Source organism: Sus scrofa, chromosome 7, assembly GCF_054392235.1.
Source record: "Sus scrofa isolate SSC_HxYL_T2T_F1_AM1 chromosome 7, Sscrofa_HxYL_maternal_Yorkshire_Landrace_v2.0, whole genome shotgun sequence".
In the NCBI taxonomy this organism is placed as follows: domain Eukaryota; kingdom Metazoa; phylum Chordata; class Mammalia; order Artiodactyla; family Suidae; genus Sus; species Sus scrofa.
The window spans coordinates 99125754-99142190 of record NC_139389.1 but is presented as its reverse complement, the minus strand read 5'-3'; the positions used below and the strand labels follow the sequence as shown (position 1 = coordinate 99142190).

Genomic DNA, 16437 nt, shown 5'->3' with positions numbered 1-16437 from the left:
TCTTACTCATTTTACCCATTATGGCACCCCCAGTTTCTATTACTATGTTTGTCACACAAAACAGTAGATGTTTGCAAATTAAAGGTTCAATTTCATTTTAGAAAGGCATAACAGTAACTCTCTCCTGCAGGAAAGGAATACATTCTACCAGCATCATTTACCATTGGAATCTTTTGCTATAAATGTTGAAAAATAAGGGACTCATGCATGGATATATCTGTGCTGACAAGTCAGTCTGTGGCTTCCCACAATCTCTGGCCTCATAGGGGTGGAATGAGCCTCTGGGAACAAATGTCCTGCTGCCCACAAAGTGGAGGTCACACAACACACAGGTTCTGGTACTTGTCATGCATCCCCTCCAGACTGGTCCAGGCTCCGGTCCAATCTCAAAAGGCCTATAGCTGAGGTGGTGGCTCTAGCTCTTCTTTTGCCATCTAGGCCTAGCATGGTAGGGAAAGGCCTGATATCAACCCACTGTGTCCCGAGGCCCTTCTGCCTAAAAGGAGCCTGGCTTGTAAGTGACTCAATGGGGGAAATGAATACAAGAGAATGTGGGGTGGTAAAATAAGGAGGAAGGCTGGTAAAGAAATAAATTGATGTCAGAAACAGAGCAGACCATAAACACATTTCCATAAGTTATTATTTTCATAGAAACAGAAAGATAAAGGGCCCTGGAAAGGAGATCCTACATTACCGCTTTGCCCGGGGCTGCCAGGATGGCTCCCTAGTGAAGGACGCGCAAGCACAAGGCTCTTCCCTGTCTCACGTCATTTATCTATGGTGGCACAGCCAGGAAACATCACTAAACCAATGTGGAATCCTGAGTGACTCACATGCGCTGGTTTGGAACCAAAGATGCTCCTTCCTCCTTCCACTCTGTGTTAAATTACAGGGAAGGCAACCCGGAGCAAGCATGTGTCAAAATCAAGACGCCATGTTTTGGAAAGTTGAAGGCAACAAGAGGTGAGACTCTTACACCTGTCCAGATGGCCGGGCACTGTGACGGGCATGAGGACCCACCACAGGCCTCCAAGAACCCATACGAGATGGCAGTTTGCTGAAGGAAGCCATGCAGAGCTGCCCAGACAGCAGATGCCCACAGCACAGGATTCAGTATACAGATTCAGCTGTGCCCTCCCCATGTTTCTATGTCTGAGGGTAGGGGAAGGGTTTCATGAAACAGAAGAGGGTCACTGGCCAGGTGGTCCTATTTAAGGTTTTCCCCAGCAGAGGAAGCACAGGCCGCCTCAGCTTACTGCATGACACCGAGGAGCCCATTTCAGCGAGATGAGGTGATCTCTCCGGCAGAGCAGGCAGAGGTGGGCAGGAAGGGAGGGGCCGGCGCACAGCAAGGCACCAGAGTCCAGGGTCCTAGACTCGATTCTGCTAACCAGCTGGGCAAACAATGGAAGGCCCTTTGAGCACCAGAGCACTTGGGGCCCAAGCCCCTTCCCTGCAAACTACAAGGTAGAGACTGCATGGCAAGGGCTATGAAGCCACCCTACTCTAAGGTTCTACAATGAGAACAATTTGTTCTGGAAGATTCTGAGTCCCTGTACTTGAAGAATCTGGAATACAAACAGAAAAGACCTTTAAATGGTCCCATTACAAATCTTATGATCCCATGCTCTCTGGTTTTTGCTAACAAACCAAAGGGGTATCTCCAACTCAGGCACATTTTTCTAGTGGTCTACCTTTCTTCAAGGAGACTCCAAGCAAGAGAATAAGTCATAGTATTTCACATGCATCCACCATTCCATTTTTTTTTTAACTGCCTCAAGAAAGTGTTTAAGTTTTCCCAGATGTTGTGATGCTCACAAAGTATCTCACATTCTGTGTAATGAAAGAAACACACACACATATGTGTATACAGTAGTCCCCTCTTATCTGAGTATTCCTTCCATGGTTTCAGTTACCTGTGCTCGACTATGGTTGGAAAATATTAAATGGGTGAATTTCAGAAATAAATATTCTATACATTTTAAGTTGTGTGCTCTTCTGAGTAGCCTGATGAAATCTTACACTATCCCTCTCTGTCCCACAAGGGCCATGAATCACTCCTTTGTCCAGGGTATCTGTTAGTCACTTCATAGCTGTTTTGGTTATCAGATTGACTATCTTGGAGTGTGGTGTTCAACTACTCCTGGTTTTATTTAATAATGGTCCCAAAGCACAAGAGCAGTGATGCTGGCAATTTGGATCTGCTCAAGCTGTAAAGTGCTTTCTTTAGATGAAAAGGTGAAAGTTCTAATCTTAATAGGGAAAGAAAAAATATATATATACTGAGGTTGCTAAGATCTATGGTAATAAGAAATGTTCTATCTGTGAAAATGCAAAGAAAGGAAAAAGAAAATACTAGTTTTGCTGGTGTACCTCAAACTGAAAAAGTTATGGGCAAAGTGTGGAAAAGACATTAAATGTACAACAAAATATTCTGAGAGAGAGACCACACTCACATAACCTTTATTATAGTATACTGTTATAATTGTTCTATTTTAGTATTAGGTATTGTGGTTAGTTTTACTGTGCCTAATTTATAAATTAAACTTTATCATAGATATGAATGTATGTATAGGAAAAAACAGTATATGTAGGGTGTGGCATTATCCAAGGTTTCAGGCACCCTTGGGGCTCTTAGAACATATGCCCCATAGATAAGGGGCGGGGGGAGGAACTACTGTATATCTCACATAAATGAAAGCTCCAAGTCAAATTTATACATTCAAATAAATATTTTTTACAGTATCCACTTTAGAAAGCTATGCACTTATTCCAATTATTCCTATTATAATCAGTTCAAACAGTTCAGAAATCATCTCCTGCAACTATCTTCAATGGCAATTCAGGAACCAAATATGAAAACTCCATTTATTTCTTATACTTCAGTTGGGCCCCAAACTCCAATCCCAGAATGACTAGGCTTTCAAAATTCTCAACTATGTATCGATCCTGATGATTCAGGAGAGAATGCCAACTGCTGTACAGATAAGCAAGATCAATATAATAAATATTTGGCTTACTCTGACTTCTGAGTAAGGCTTAAACACAGGATTTTTTTTTTTCTTTTTCTTTTTTTTTGGCTGTACCCAGGGCCAGGCCAGGAACCGAATCCTACCCACAGCTGTGACCTATGCCACAGCTGCGGCAACACTGGATCCTTAACCCACTGGGCCAGCCTGGGGATCAAACCTGTGCCTCAGCAGCAACCCAAGCCACTGCAGGGACAGCACTAGATCCTTAACATGTTGCGCCACAGAAGGAACTCCAAATACAAGATATTTTAAATGTGCTCCTAACAGTATTTTCCGTTCTGAACTTTATGGAAGGTATTTTCACCATCAACTAACTTTCTTTGGAAGCATGTGGCACTGACCTAAGACCACCATTCTTTGGATCTACAAGCAGTGATGGGACTTTAGGGGTTCTCAGAATGGAAGCAAAATGTCTATATCACTGCATGAAAGAGGCAGGAAGGGAGTAAAGATTTATACTGGATAAATGGAATCAATTAACACTACTCTTTTTAATCCCTATATGATTCACATACTACCAAATACTTCCATTCTTCATGCTTCTCTTGGTAAATGTTACTTTCCTCAGTTTCCTAGTGGGATTTTTTTTTTTTTTAAACCTATATTATAACCAGATCAGTTACCTTGCAAACTGAAGCGTTTCTGGCAATGCCAAGATCTTCGAGGGCTAAGTACATTGTGAAAGCAATAAAGAACTATAGAGCTGGAAAGCACATCAAAGCTTCCCTGAATCTATCTCTACTCTTTAATGAATACTTATATCACATGTGTTACAACAAGGTTATCACCAAGGAAACACCACATTTCAGACAAGCACTTCTCAGGAAGAATTTGCCTCTCTGTGAACTCCTACAGCACAGCACCTATGGTGTGTCTCACATACTGCAACCACAGACTGTGATTATGCCTGTATGTGCTTGCTTTATTTAATGACATTCTAATCACCCTGGGGATAGAAACAATATCTAACTTCTTTTAAATCCCCTACATATTTGAATCAATACCTTGAGAGGGAAAGGCATTCATTTAATGTTTACTAAATATTAATGTTTATTAAATGAATAGATAAATGAAATCAAAGCCACAGGATGTAATACAAAGTTGAGCAGCCTAAGAGGCCAAAAATATCAGAAATCAGTACCCCTGAAATCCTTTTTGGATAAAGCAAAGCAACTGCTTAAAATACAATCAAAACCTAATATGAGAAATCTATAACTGCCCCAATTATGTGCATCACCAAGAAGGACCTAGACCTTGCTTCACAGAGCAAATGACATTTTTCTTCTAGCTCTTCTACTATGGAAGCTTCTTCTCTCAAGAGGCAAAACCAAGCAGCCATTAGGTCACATTTGTGTCAATAAGCTGAACACAGAACTTGGGGTCAGAAGCAAGCACTAGTTTTCCTGAGAGATGGCTGGCTGGCGGCCCTTCTGAGTTTACTGGCAGAAATAATAGTTACACCGAAGCACTTATTTCTGACACAAAATGCACATACCTTCACTCCCACAAAAGACAAACCGCTTTTAAAATGAAACTTGGAAAGCCACTTGAGGTAAACAGTTTAAAAATAATACACCACTCTTTAAGAAACTTCCTCCTCCCAGAGGGTGTACAGAACTTAAAGAGAGGAATTTACCATTTATCTAGCTTAAAGATATCTGTTCAAAAGTAACCCTAAGAACTGCAATGTATACATCTAAGGATAACCTGACCCCCTTGCTGTACAGTGGGAAAATTTAAAAAAAATTAAAAAAAAAACAAAAAACAAAAAAAAAGTAACCCTAAGTTAATCTATATTTTAACACTTACCATACTCTATCTTATTGTTTAATAATTACCTCTTCCCACTGAAATATGAATTTGAATACAGAGACAGGCTTATTCTACTTCAGCATTTCTAAGATCTGGCAGCATTCAATGATCATTTGTTGAATCAAGTACTGAATAAATTAGTACATCCTCACAGTAAACAAAGTTACATGATAATTTATATGAGTAACACTATGGCCTGATATGATTGGTAATTTCTTACAAGACCATTTAACCATTACCTATTAAAATCATTTATCCACAGAGTCCTAAGAGTGGGTCTGATAATTCTGAGTTAGTTTAAAATGAGACTAGTGTTACATTTACTGCTTATAAAATGCCTATTACATGCTAGACACTACACCAACTCTAGTTAGAAAAGATAACCCTTGAAGTTGGCATCATTATTCTGAATTTATAGATGAGGAAACTGAGCCTCTAAATGGATCAAAGTGGCAGATCAAGCAGCAGAACTAGGATTAAAACCTGAGTTTACTGGGCTCCATAATCGTTCCATGGTGCTTGGCTACTAACCTGGGCTGTCAATATGAGGAAAGAATGAAAAAAAGGTGAAAGGAGGAATGCAGAAAAATGGGCTGAAAGAGGAATAAGAGTCAGATTTGGTTCTTTTGTCCAAACAGGTGGGAAAAAGGGGCACACATGCTTTCTCCAAAATGTACAAATGACCTATGATTAAGAAGCTTTACGAGAGATAAGGAGTTCCCGTTGTGGCGCAGTGGTTAATGAATCTGACTAGGAACCATGAGGTTGCGGGTTCAATCCCTGGCCTTGCTCAGTGGGTTAAGGATCCAGCATTTCCATGAGCTGTGGTGTAGGTCACAGACGCATCTCGGATCCCGCGTTGCTGTGGCTCTGGCGTAGGCTGGCGGCTACAGCTCCGATTCGACCCCTAGCCTGGGAACCTCCATATGCCGCAGGAAGTGGCCCTAGAAAAGGCAAAAAGACCAAAGGGGGGGGGGGGGGAGAGGAGCTTTATGAGAGATAGGAGCGGATTATTAGTAGAAATAAGACTGCAGAGCAAAACATCTTGGAAAATGTTCCAAGAAAAAGTGATTAGTAAGAACTGCCATTAAAGAAAGTATGATTTTAGAAAATCCCTTGTGATTGTCCTTTTACTCCAACATAGTAAGAGGTACACCTTAAGGTTCATGAATATATTCCTATTATTCTATTTTTTTATTTTTATTTTATTTTTTAAGGGCTACACCTGCGGCATATGGAAGTTCCTAGGCTAGGGGTTGAATCGGAGCTATAGCTGCCCACCTATGCCACAGCCATGCCAGATGCAAGCCATGTCTGCGACCTCCACCAAAGCTCATGGCAATGCTGGATCCTTAACCCATTGAGTGGGGCCAGGAATTAAACCCACATCCTCATGGATTCTAGTCAGGTTCATTACCGCTGAACCACAATGGGAACTCCTATTCCTATCATTTTAGAATCACACACTGGTCAAAAACTAAGAACTAGAAGAAATATTAGAGATTGTCTAACCATTATACAAATGAGAAAATAGAGACCAGAGAAACTAAATAACTTGCTCAAGGTCACTTAAAAATGTATAGTTACATAGAATGGGATGCTACTCAGCCATTAAAAAAAGAATGAATTTTTTCTATTTGCAATAATATGGATGAACTAAGTCAGACAAGGACAAAGACAAGTATTGGATGATATCGCTAATATGTGGAATCTAAAAAAAATAAACTAGTGACTATAACAAAAAAACAGACTTGCAGATAAAAAGAACTAGGAGTTCCCCCGCGGTGCAGCAGGTTAAGGATCCGGCATGGTCACTGCTGTGGCATGGGTTCCATTCCTGGCCCAGGTAATTTCACTTGCCACAAGCGCAGGCCACCCCACCCCTGCAAAAAGAACTAGCTAATGGGTACCAATAGGGAGAGGGAAGAGGAGAAGGGCAAGATAAGGGCAGGGGATTAAGGGGTACAAACTACTACATATAAAATAACTAACTGGCAAGGATATATTGTACAACACAGGGAATATATAACTAACATATCATAATAACTACAAATGAAATATAACTTAATCGTGAATCACTGCTGTACAACTGATATTTATATAATACTATACATTAACTATACCTCAATTTTTTTTAAAAAGGGAAAAACGTATAGCCAGATATCTTACATCTATTATCTACAGATATTTTTACCCTAAGGCTGTAGTTTTTCTACTTGTGGCTTTATGGTCTGGGGTTCTTCAAGGCACTTCTTTTTCGCAGCTATCTTCTCTAGAAGAATATGTGCAGAACTTCCTGTTAACTCCCCATTTCAGAAGAGATGTTCAGAGTATCTCCAAAAGTTTTGTATGAAAAAGTTGAAGATTAAGTTTCCCTGTGGTTGAATCTAGCTCTAGTTTTGGACTCAAAAGGGATAATTAAGGGGTGGGGGTGGGGGTGCATCTGGTTCTCTTAAATGTCAAATACACGCAGAAAAGACTTATTGGCGACACAAAGAGGCCGCTTTGCTTTTCCTGGGTGACATATACACCACAAAACTATATATGAAAATATGAGAGCAGAGACCTTTTTTTTTAAGGGACCTTTTTTAAAACTGAAAACTGTTAAATAAGTGAGTAGGATATGTAAGCCATTACACATTACAATGGCTCGCCCAGTTAGTTACCTAATAGCCTGAAAGCTGCCATATTTTCCTATGGCGGCTGAGCATGAGCCACACAAAGCAAAAACTTTTAAGGAGAGATTCCTAGACTAGGAATGGAAATGCAAGCTCGCCCCCTTGAGACAAGAAAAAGAAAACACAGAAAATAAAAGTACAGAGAAAATTCAAGATTTTAACCAGATTTCCAACACTGCCCTTACCACAACCTTGAAGAAACAAGTATTAATATTGTTAGAAAATAACTAAGAATGGAAATCCAGTTAATTTAATGTTTGGCTGTGTAGTTATCTTTTTAAAGGGGAGTGTGGTTCTGGTTTAAAGTGCTTTCTTGATTGGGGAGTGCATATTAAATGAAGAGTAGACTTTTTCAGTAACCCAATACTCAACATATGGGATTTTATAGCTGTGCTTGAACATATTTGTTCTTGAGTGTTTGGCTGCTAGGACCATGGGCATCCTGACAAGATATACTGGCTTGCTGAATTAACTGTTCTATATGGCTAATAAGCTTTTGCAATGAGCATTTGGAAAAGGAATTACTCCAGAAATACCTCAATGAACAGATACCCCAAAGAAGCAAACTCCTTCATAATGAACTTGGCAACATCTTGAAGGGAGAAGATTCATACAAGACATGGAATGTGCTGGTTTGCAGCAAAGGGGCAGGGAAATAAGAGTCAGAATTCTTTCCTGGCCACCCTGGAGCATATTCTCAAGGTGAATGGTCCCAGAAAGCTTTCTGGTCTGGACTTAAGTATTTAATGTCATTGTCATCGCTATACCTGATCATAGATAGCATTCTTTAGGAAATAAAGGGCAGGTCTGGAAAATCCAGTAATTTTTGCACCAAAAGCAAATTCTTTGGACAAACACCATCTTGGTGCTATTTACCTACACCTAAACAAATTATAATTAAGAACATGAGACTTATTTTAAAGCGAAACAGCTTAGGTCCTAAATCAGCCAAAGGAATTTCTCCAACTGTCACTGAAGCCCAAGAGTATAACGCAATGGTTTTAGAATCTTCATGTGTGTGTGTGAATCATTCAAGGATACGTGTTTAAAATGCAAAAACCCACCCAAGTAAAATGAATTCTCCAGAAGTCTACCCTCAGGATGACTCTTCTGAAAACCACAGTATAGCAGACACACTACTGACCCAGAAGTGAGGTTCTAGTCCAGCTTACAGAGTTAACTAGTTGTGAAATGAGGCAAGTCGCTTAACTTTCCAAAAACCATTATTTCTCCTATACAGCAAAGGTATTAGACTTTAGATAATCTTTAACATTCACTCAAATTCTAAAGGTCTCAGAATTAAAACAAGCACCATGTCTCCCAACTTAAATAAATGTTTGATGCTCTTCCTGAAGCTTGTATAACAATGTTCAAGAAGCAGAACAGAGACTTTGATTGTTTTGGGAACCACCATATGCCACCAATTACTTAAATGAATAAAAAGGATATTAGAATCTGAAGTTATGAAACTAATTAATATGCTAAGGTGTACTTATTGCCTGCCAGGCTCTAAGTACTTTGATATATACTAACTTATTGAGGGAAAAAGAGAATAAAAGATAATCTGAGAACCTTGAAACCAGTAATATATGTAAAAAGGGATAATGTTAAATATTAAATTGTAACTAATATTGAGGCTTTGGCAATACTTAATAACAAACCACAACTATAAAATGCTGATAAAATGACTAATGAGAATGGACCATATTGTGTGTAAAACTTGGCCTCCTGAATTGTGAACAATTTTCAATTCAGTGAGGAAATTATCTGTTAGGACTGTGTATCATGTTTCAAGAATGCTGCAGCATTTAACACATACATGTGTTTTCTCCAAGGATATAAAAGCAATCGCCATTCTTGATACTGCCTAATTCATTATGAATCATGATTTTAAGCATTAATGACCTCAAAGTAAGGGTTCATTTATAGCACAATGTATCAAACAGGTTAAAAAATAAAAAACTACTCCTCAGTTTTTAATGATAGATATCAGATTACCGCACTAAAGAAAATAACCCAACTATACCTTTTTTCTTTAAGTATTTAGGACACATTTGACAGAGGTCCCTATGTGTTGACATCTATATATATATTTAGAAAAGGTTACCAAACAGGAAGATTTCTATGAGAATTTAAAGTGACTTCTTCATTTATATTTTCTAGAAAATTGCCATAAATACACCATCATTCTAGGTTTTTGAGACAGTAGCAAAGCACATGATACACAATTTTTTTTTTTCTGTTTTACATTTGGAAGCGGATGAGTGAAGCAATGAGTCAGTCAAACAGTGGCCGTCTTATTCCCAAAGCCAATACATGGACTGGGTATGTGTCAGAAAAATCGAATTAAATAATACTAAACAAATGCCACTCTATACTCGACTCCAATCACAAGCTCAAGTAACCCTTCTCAGATTGCCAATCCAGACTCTAGAGGGTTAAGCATAGAAGATGAATAAAGAAGCTGGGCCCCGGAGAGATTAAGTCAAAAAGTGAATTTAGGAGACACATAGAACTGGAACTCTCTGCCTTCCGACGTGCAGTTTAATAACCAGAGCTTTTACCACAAGCCAAAACAGCTTAGAAAAGAACTGTACTTGTGTATATGTGTTTGAGTGTGTGTGTTTTTAAGGGCCACAGTGCAAGTTCCCAGGCTCAGGGTCGAATCAGAGCTGCAGCTGCCGGCCTACGTCACAGCCACAGCAACGCTAGATCCAAGCTGCATCTGCAACCTTCACAACAGCTCACAGCAATGCTGGATCCTTAACCCACTGAGCAGAGCCAGGAATAGAATCTGCATCCTCATGGATACTAGCCAGGTCTGTTTCCACTGAGCCACAATGCACACTCCAGCTTTCTCTTTCTTTTCATCCACTGATGCACAACTATTCTCTAGGCCAGGGGGCGACCACTTGTTTTTATATAGCCCATGGGAAAAAAAAACCTAAGAGTAGATTTTACATTTTTAAATAATTGAAAAAAATTCAAAAAAAGGTATTTCATGATATGCAATAATTTCATTATATGAGATTCAAATTTCTATAAAGTTTTATTGGAACATGTCACATTCTTGTTTACACGCAGCTGGTGGCTGCTTTCACACCGCAGTGACAAAGTTGATTAGCTGTGACAGAAATTCTATGTCCCATTAACCCTAAAATATTTACTCCCCATCCTTTACAAAAAAACGTTTGCAAACTTTTCAATGAACAGAGCATGGGAAGAATGGGAAAAAAGCGGAAATGGGACATGGGGAAGATTAAAAAGCCTTTCACTCACAGCAGGTAAGACAAGGCTGACAGAGCAACAGGGAGGGATGTCAATGGTCAGATCTCATGTCACTTTACGAACACTATGAACACAGAATTCTCCACTGTGCAGACCTGAACATCTTCAGGAACGAAAAATCCCATTAATACATGCTTTCTCTACTACGTAGAGGCAGACACAAATCACAGATACCCCCCTGCAACAGACAAATTACATGGTTCTCACATATTGATGCTCCTTAGAATATACCCACAGTCAGAGCCTGGGGTAAGAGTCAGGGAGGAAGGCACCTTGCTGGGCAAGTTGGAGGTTAGAGTAAAACTACAAGCTCCTTTTCTAGCAGGCTCTGACCTTGAGCCAGTCATGTGACTCTCTGAGAGTCCAACTCTTTTATCTATAAAATGAGGCTCCATGACCAATCAGAGAAATTATTATCTTTCTAAAACTGGAGGAACACGAAAAGAGGAAAGAGACAAGGAGAGGAGGAACCTTAAAAAATAAATAAATAAATAAATAAATAATGCTTTGTTTTCTTCTTTATACTAGTCAAGAAACAATTAGGACAGAGATATCCTCACAGGAAAGCTAAGGGTCTATTGCCAAGCATGAGGCTGTACTCAAGGACACTAATCACCAGGACTTAATATGGAGGACTAAGAAACAGAGGCATTTCAATTCAAGGATGTGAGTTTGTTCCTTCCCTTTTTCAGGGGCTTCTGGAAACAAAAGACACATGTACCCATGCAGGGTGTGTTCTCTTTTCTTTCCCCAGGGGCAAAAGCAACATTTGTCTGAATAATGCCTGCTGTACAAGTAGCCACCCAGGCATTAGTCATGAATATTATCTGTAATAAGGGGTGGGTTAGAACAGCCAGCACCTCCCTACCACTGTACTCCAGTAAAATGAAGCTTGTTTATCACAATTCATACACTTGAAGCAGCTTGGGAGGGTACAGTTCTGTTTACCTACTGGGGTGACTTTAAGAAAAAATAACTTTTAGTTCTCTAAAGAGTAAAAACAGTGCACCCTCAAGTCTCGACAAGGAAGCACCGTTTTCTGAAGAGGCAAAGTGATTTAGTCCAGTAACCTGATTTTTCTGCTTCCAAAAGTTTTTTTTTTTTTAAACAAGCATGGAATCTAAAGCTTAAAGCACTGTTTCTCTTGACAAATTTAAGACTTCTTGTTTTACAAGTTAATAGATTTAAACAAGAAAATAATCAAGACCCTGAAGAAAAACAATTCTGAAAATTAATATTAAATATAGAATTACTCTATGATCCAGCAAACCCCCTACAAAGCACATGAAAACCCAAAGAATATGAAAACACATGTCCATCACCAACACCTAAATGTTCACAGCAATTATTATTCACAATAGCCAAAAAGTAGAAATAAGCCAAATGTACTAGTGTAGTATATCCCTACAACAGAATATTACTTGGCAATGAAAAGAAATGAAATACTGATCAATTGAACCTTGAAACATAATACTAAGTGAAAGAAATCAGTCACAAAGACTACATATTTTAGAATTCCGATTACATGGTTCCAAAATGGGCAAATCCATAAAGAGATTAGTAACTATTAGCTGAGGGGGTGTGGGGGTGGACTGCTAATGAATATGTGATTTCTTTATGGCGTGGTGATAATGTTATAAAATTAGTAGTGACAGTTGTACCACTGTGTAAATATATTAAAAACTACTAAACTACTTTACTTGAACAAGCAGATTTTATGGTTATGTGAATTACTTCTCAATAAAACTGTCAGGAAAACCTACTGAACCTTTTTTTCATCTCTAAAAATGGCATACTTCATATTTTTAGTCAGTATTGATCTTTACATTTAAATCTCATTTTTGCTCTCAGTTTCTATACAAAGAAAGGACAGTCAGGTTTAAGACCTCTTTTTGTGGCAATTCCCATTTTCTGACATGTTAAACCTCATGACGAATTGGAAAGTCTCATGCTCACAGGGAAAACCTTTTCATTACAATCTCCAAGGGATCGATGCACGAGGTTCTGTTCCAAATCTACGCTGTGTAAAACCTTCACTGAACATGTCCACATTTGTATGTGAGGGAACACGAGAGAAAGGGGAAAAAAATCTATTGTGAATTTTAAAATCCCCTAAACAAGGCCTTATATCAGACATAGCAGAGCAGGCTAAATATATTTTGTGCTCCTACGGAATTGATGCCACTTACCACCTGTGTCTTCAGGCCTTGTTTCACCTCAGGTGTCATAGCTCTGTTGCTGATAGCCACCTCTGCAGAAATTGAACTTTCCCCAGGGTTATTCAGAAAATCCACTTCATCTTCAGCTTTTGTGTCTGGCATTTCTGAAGAGAACAAGGCAGTTCCAGAGTGCATTTGAAAAATTGATTCCTGGATCTTATTATTTACACAACATGTCCCAGATTTCATATGTTTGCTCTTGCTTTTGTGTTAAACAGAAGTATTGCTTTGGAGCCAGTGACCAGTGCTAAGCTAGTCCTTAATCGCATGGTTGTATGGTTTTTCCTTAGCCTCTATGTGGGTTTGTAGCTAAGCGAAGATCCAGTTCAACGTCCACTGAACTTCCATTTTCACTACTGACTCTTTTTTTAGGGCTGCACCTGTGGCATATTGAGGTTCCCAGGCTAGGGGTGGAATCAGAGCTGCAGCCGCCAGCCTACGCCACAGCCACAGCAACGTGGGATCCGAGCCACGTCTGTGAACTACACCACAGCTCTCGGCAATGCTGGATCCCAAATCCACTGAGCGAGGCCAGGGATTGAACCCATGACCTCATGGTTACTAGTTGGATTCATTTCTATTGCGCCACAACGGGAACTCCCATTATTGACTTTTAATGACAATTCAAATGAGTGTGGTGCTGACCAGCATGTGGAAAAGTACACTCACAAGCTTGAAGGGAAGAGACTGACAGCTTAAGCTAGTAGTCCATCTGGATCATCATCAAAGAGGCAAGAGACATTTGCAGGTATTTGTACAGAACAAAAAGAGCTGCTGAGAATGAGACAAAGCCTTTGGAAAGAGTCTCACTTTCTTTAAAACATTTTATACATACTGATCTTTCCATCACTGAAACTGATGAGACTGAACTACTCTAGTAAATTATGTTTTGTTTTCACTTTTATTTTTTCCCAAACCAAAACAATAAAAAACAAGCAATTCCTTTTCTCAAGGAAAAGTCTTTTCATGTTGTCTTTAGAATTAAGCTCAACAGACCAAAATTTAATAACTACCATATGGTCAAGCATATACAGGAAGGAAGTGATAAAATGATGTCTGAGGCAAAAATCATGCTTTGATACTTCTTTAAAGGGAAATGATGGCTGAACAGTCAAAATTCACCTTGATAATCCAAATACAAATGGAATCATGATCTCAATTTCATTTGAAAATACTTTTCTGTGATTGTTAGTAATCTAGTCATGTCACTACTCTAGCAGAGTTCCCTATACCAAAAGTCAGAGGTGGTTCTTTACCAAAGGGTAAATTATATTAAGATATATGATTAATTATATTAATATATATGACCACTGTTTTTTAACTGCATACTGTGACCTGTAATAAAGGCCTACTTTAGACTTAGGAAAGTTACATTCCTATAACTGAACATTTACAAGTCTCCTTTCTTTGTCCTTATTCATAATTATATAACCTCACTAGCATTTAAAAAAATGGGCACTCTTCCTTATTAAAAGAACCAAAATCTCTCCTACACTTCATAAAATGTGATTAAAGTTTAAAAAAAATATGACTAAGCAATCCCCTTAGAAGTACTCCTTGACTGAAATATTTCTAAGTGAGTAAAATAGGTTTCTTATAGTTTTTTTTTTGTTTTGTTTTTTAGAGAGGGTTGATGATTTTTATTTTATTTGAGGATGTGATTTTTGGTACATCCTTACTATCCTATACCCATCAACTGAAAATGTGTGTCTTGGCAAGTGGCAACCACTCACAATGGTAAACAGAGATTACTGAGACTTGTGGGGTGTGTTGGCCCAACTCAGTCATGCACATCCAACTTTCCAAAGCACTGTGGTCAACACTCTCGATGGATGAAGGGCCACATCCCCTCATTCTAACTCAAAGTTTTGTGTTTTCCTCAATTTCTATTTGGCTTTGCCAACAGCAGTATATAAAAACAGAAGCCAATGCCATGGGGCTCCTTCCAAGTCAGGAGTTAACCTCTGTCTCCTCACTTACAAAACAGTGTGGTTAAATTCATGAATGAAATGTGAACTTTCTAGAAAACACCCTTTAGTCTGAGATCACACTCAGGTGCTTTTTCTCGAGGGCAATGTGACCGGGGTCTTTCCCCAATCCTGGCTATTTTCTGAAGAAAGCACCAATTTCTTCATCACTGGCTACTTCTCCCTGTTCTTTGAAGCCATAAGCACAGAGCACATATGACTCTTCATAGCAGAAGAAGTAACTCGCCCACACATATGAGCCAACCCCAAACCCAGAGATACTGTTGAAACTTGATTTTCTTCTCATTCTCCTTCCTAAAACCTTAAAATCTTAAAAATAATTTCTTTGCATCATTACTGTATTGTGGACTATTAAAAAATCAAAGTCTAAAAACTTCCTGGTTTCTGTCTTTTTTCATAAGGTACCTCTAGACACAAGCCTTATACAGTTCGTACTTCCTTGGGTTAATCTGACTACAGAGCCAGAAAGAGAAATAATTCCAGCCCATGTGGCCAAAGACGCAGCACCCAAATGAAAAGAACATAGCCAGGCATCAGCTTACAGCCACTCCCATTCTTCTAAAATGTCAACCTGCCAGGGCCCCCAAAATAGACTTGTTGTTGTGCCTTATTTTAAAAATTAGAGATATTCTTGTTTAAATTCTGAGAGAGCGGCCAACAAATTTCTGTCACGAACAATCCAAAACATTAATAAAACAGAAAGCCTAAAGTCACTAAAAATACTGCTAGGTTTCTGAAATCCCTCAACTAGAAAAATAGATTATAAGTGGTTAAAAACCCTTTATCAGCAAAAATGACCACTGTGTTTAAATTGCTCTTTTTCAAAACCAACTTCTTTCCTTATTCTTTTTGTTCATTTCTCTACATGTCCCACCCCCACATTCTTAACACATACTACAGTAAAGGGGTTTTCAAAAATTAGAACAGCAAAAACAAACAATAAGAATAAAATAGGTTTCTTACCTACAAGAGCCTAGGGCAAGCATGGAGATAGGTCCTCTGACTATACCTGGTAACAGGTGGTGGTCTCAAAGTGTTAATCAAACTGACCTTGAACGACTTCAGGAGTCAATACCGAGTCAGACTCCAGTTTGAGCTTCAGCCTCAACCCCCAATAAGAAGTTTTATTCAGATCGTTTATTTCCACTGAGCAATAGTGGTTTCTTTTCGCTCTCTCTGGACATGGTTACCCATAGATGGAACAGGCTGCTGTGTGAGCAATCTGCTCGGTGCAGCTGCTTCACCAAGATAAGCAGACACAACGTCTGCCCTGTGACAGCAGCTCAGCAGACTAGGCTTGGGCGGAAATCCTGCATCCTATCCCCTGTGCTGTGCAGGGTCCTGAATTCCCAGACTGCTGCCCAAGAGCAACAGGCAATGGAACTGGAGGTCTGCTCCTCAGGCAGGAAAAGGAGGGAGT

General features: G+C 39.2%; 2 protein-coding genes across 36 annotated transcripts in view; one reads left to right on the top strand and one right to left on the bottom strand.

Annotated features, from left to right (window-relative positions):
• The window catches only part of KLHL25 (kelch like family member 25), a 665168-nt gene that overhangs the window by 203376 nt on the left and 445355 nt on the right, over positions 1-16437 (top strand). The gene's annotated exons all lie outside the window — the stretch shown is intronic.
• AKAP13 (A-kinase anchoring protein 13) overlaps positions 1-16437 on the bottom strand; it is a 333498-nt gene that overhangs the window by 134068 nt on the left and 182993 nt on the right. For 23 of the 35 annotated variants that reach the window (XM_084969374.1, XM_084969377.1, XM_084969375.1 and 20 more), the window contains one exon: positions 13000-13133. In XM_084969374.1, the coding sequence (XP_084825500.1) occupies positions 13000-13133 (134 nt within the window). Of the gene's footprint in view, positions 1-12999; positions 13134-15980; positions 16242-16437 lie in introns of those variants that run through there. The other 12 variants (XM_084969400.1, XM_084969401.1, XM_084969403.1 and 9 more) reach the window with 1 other exon arrangement.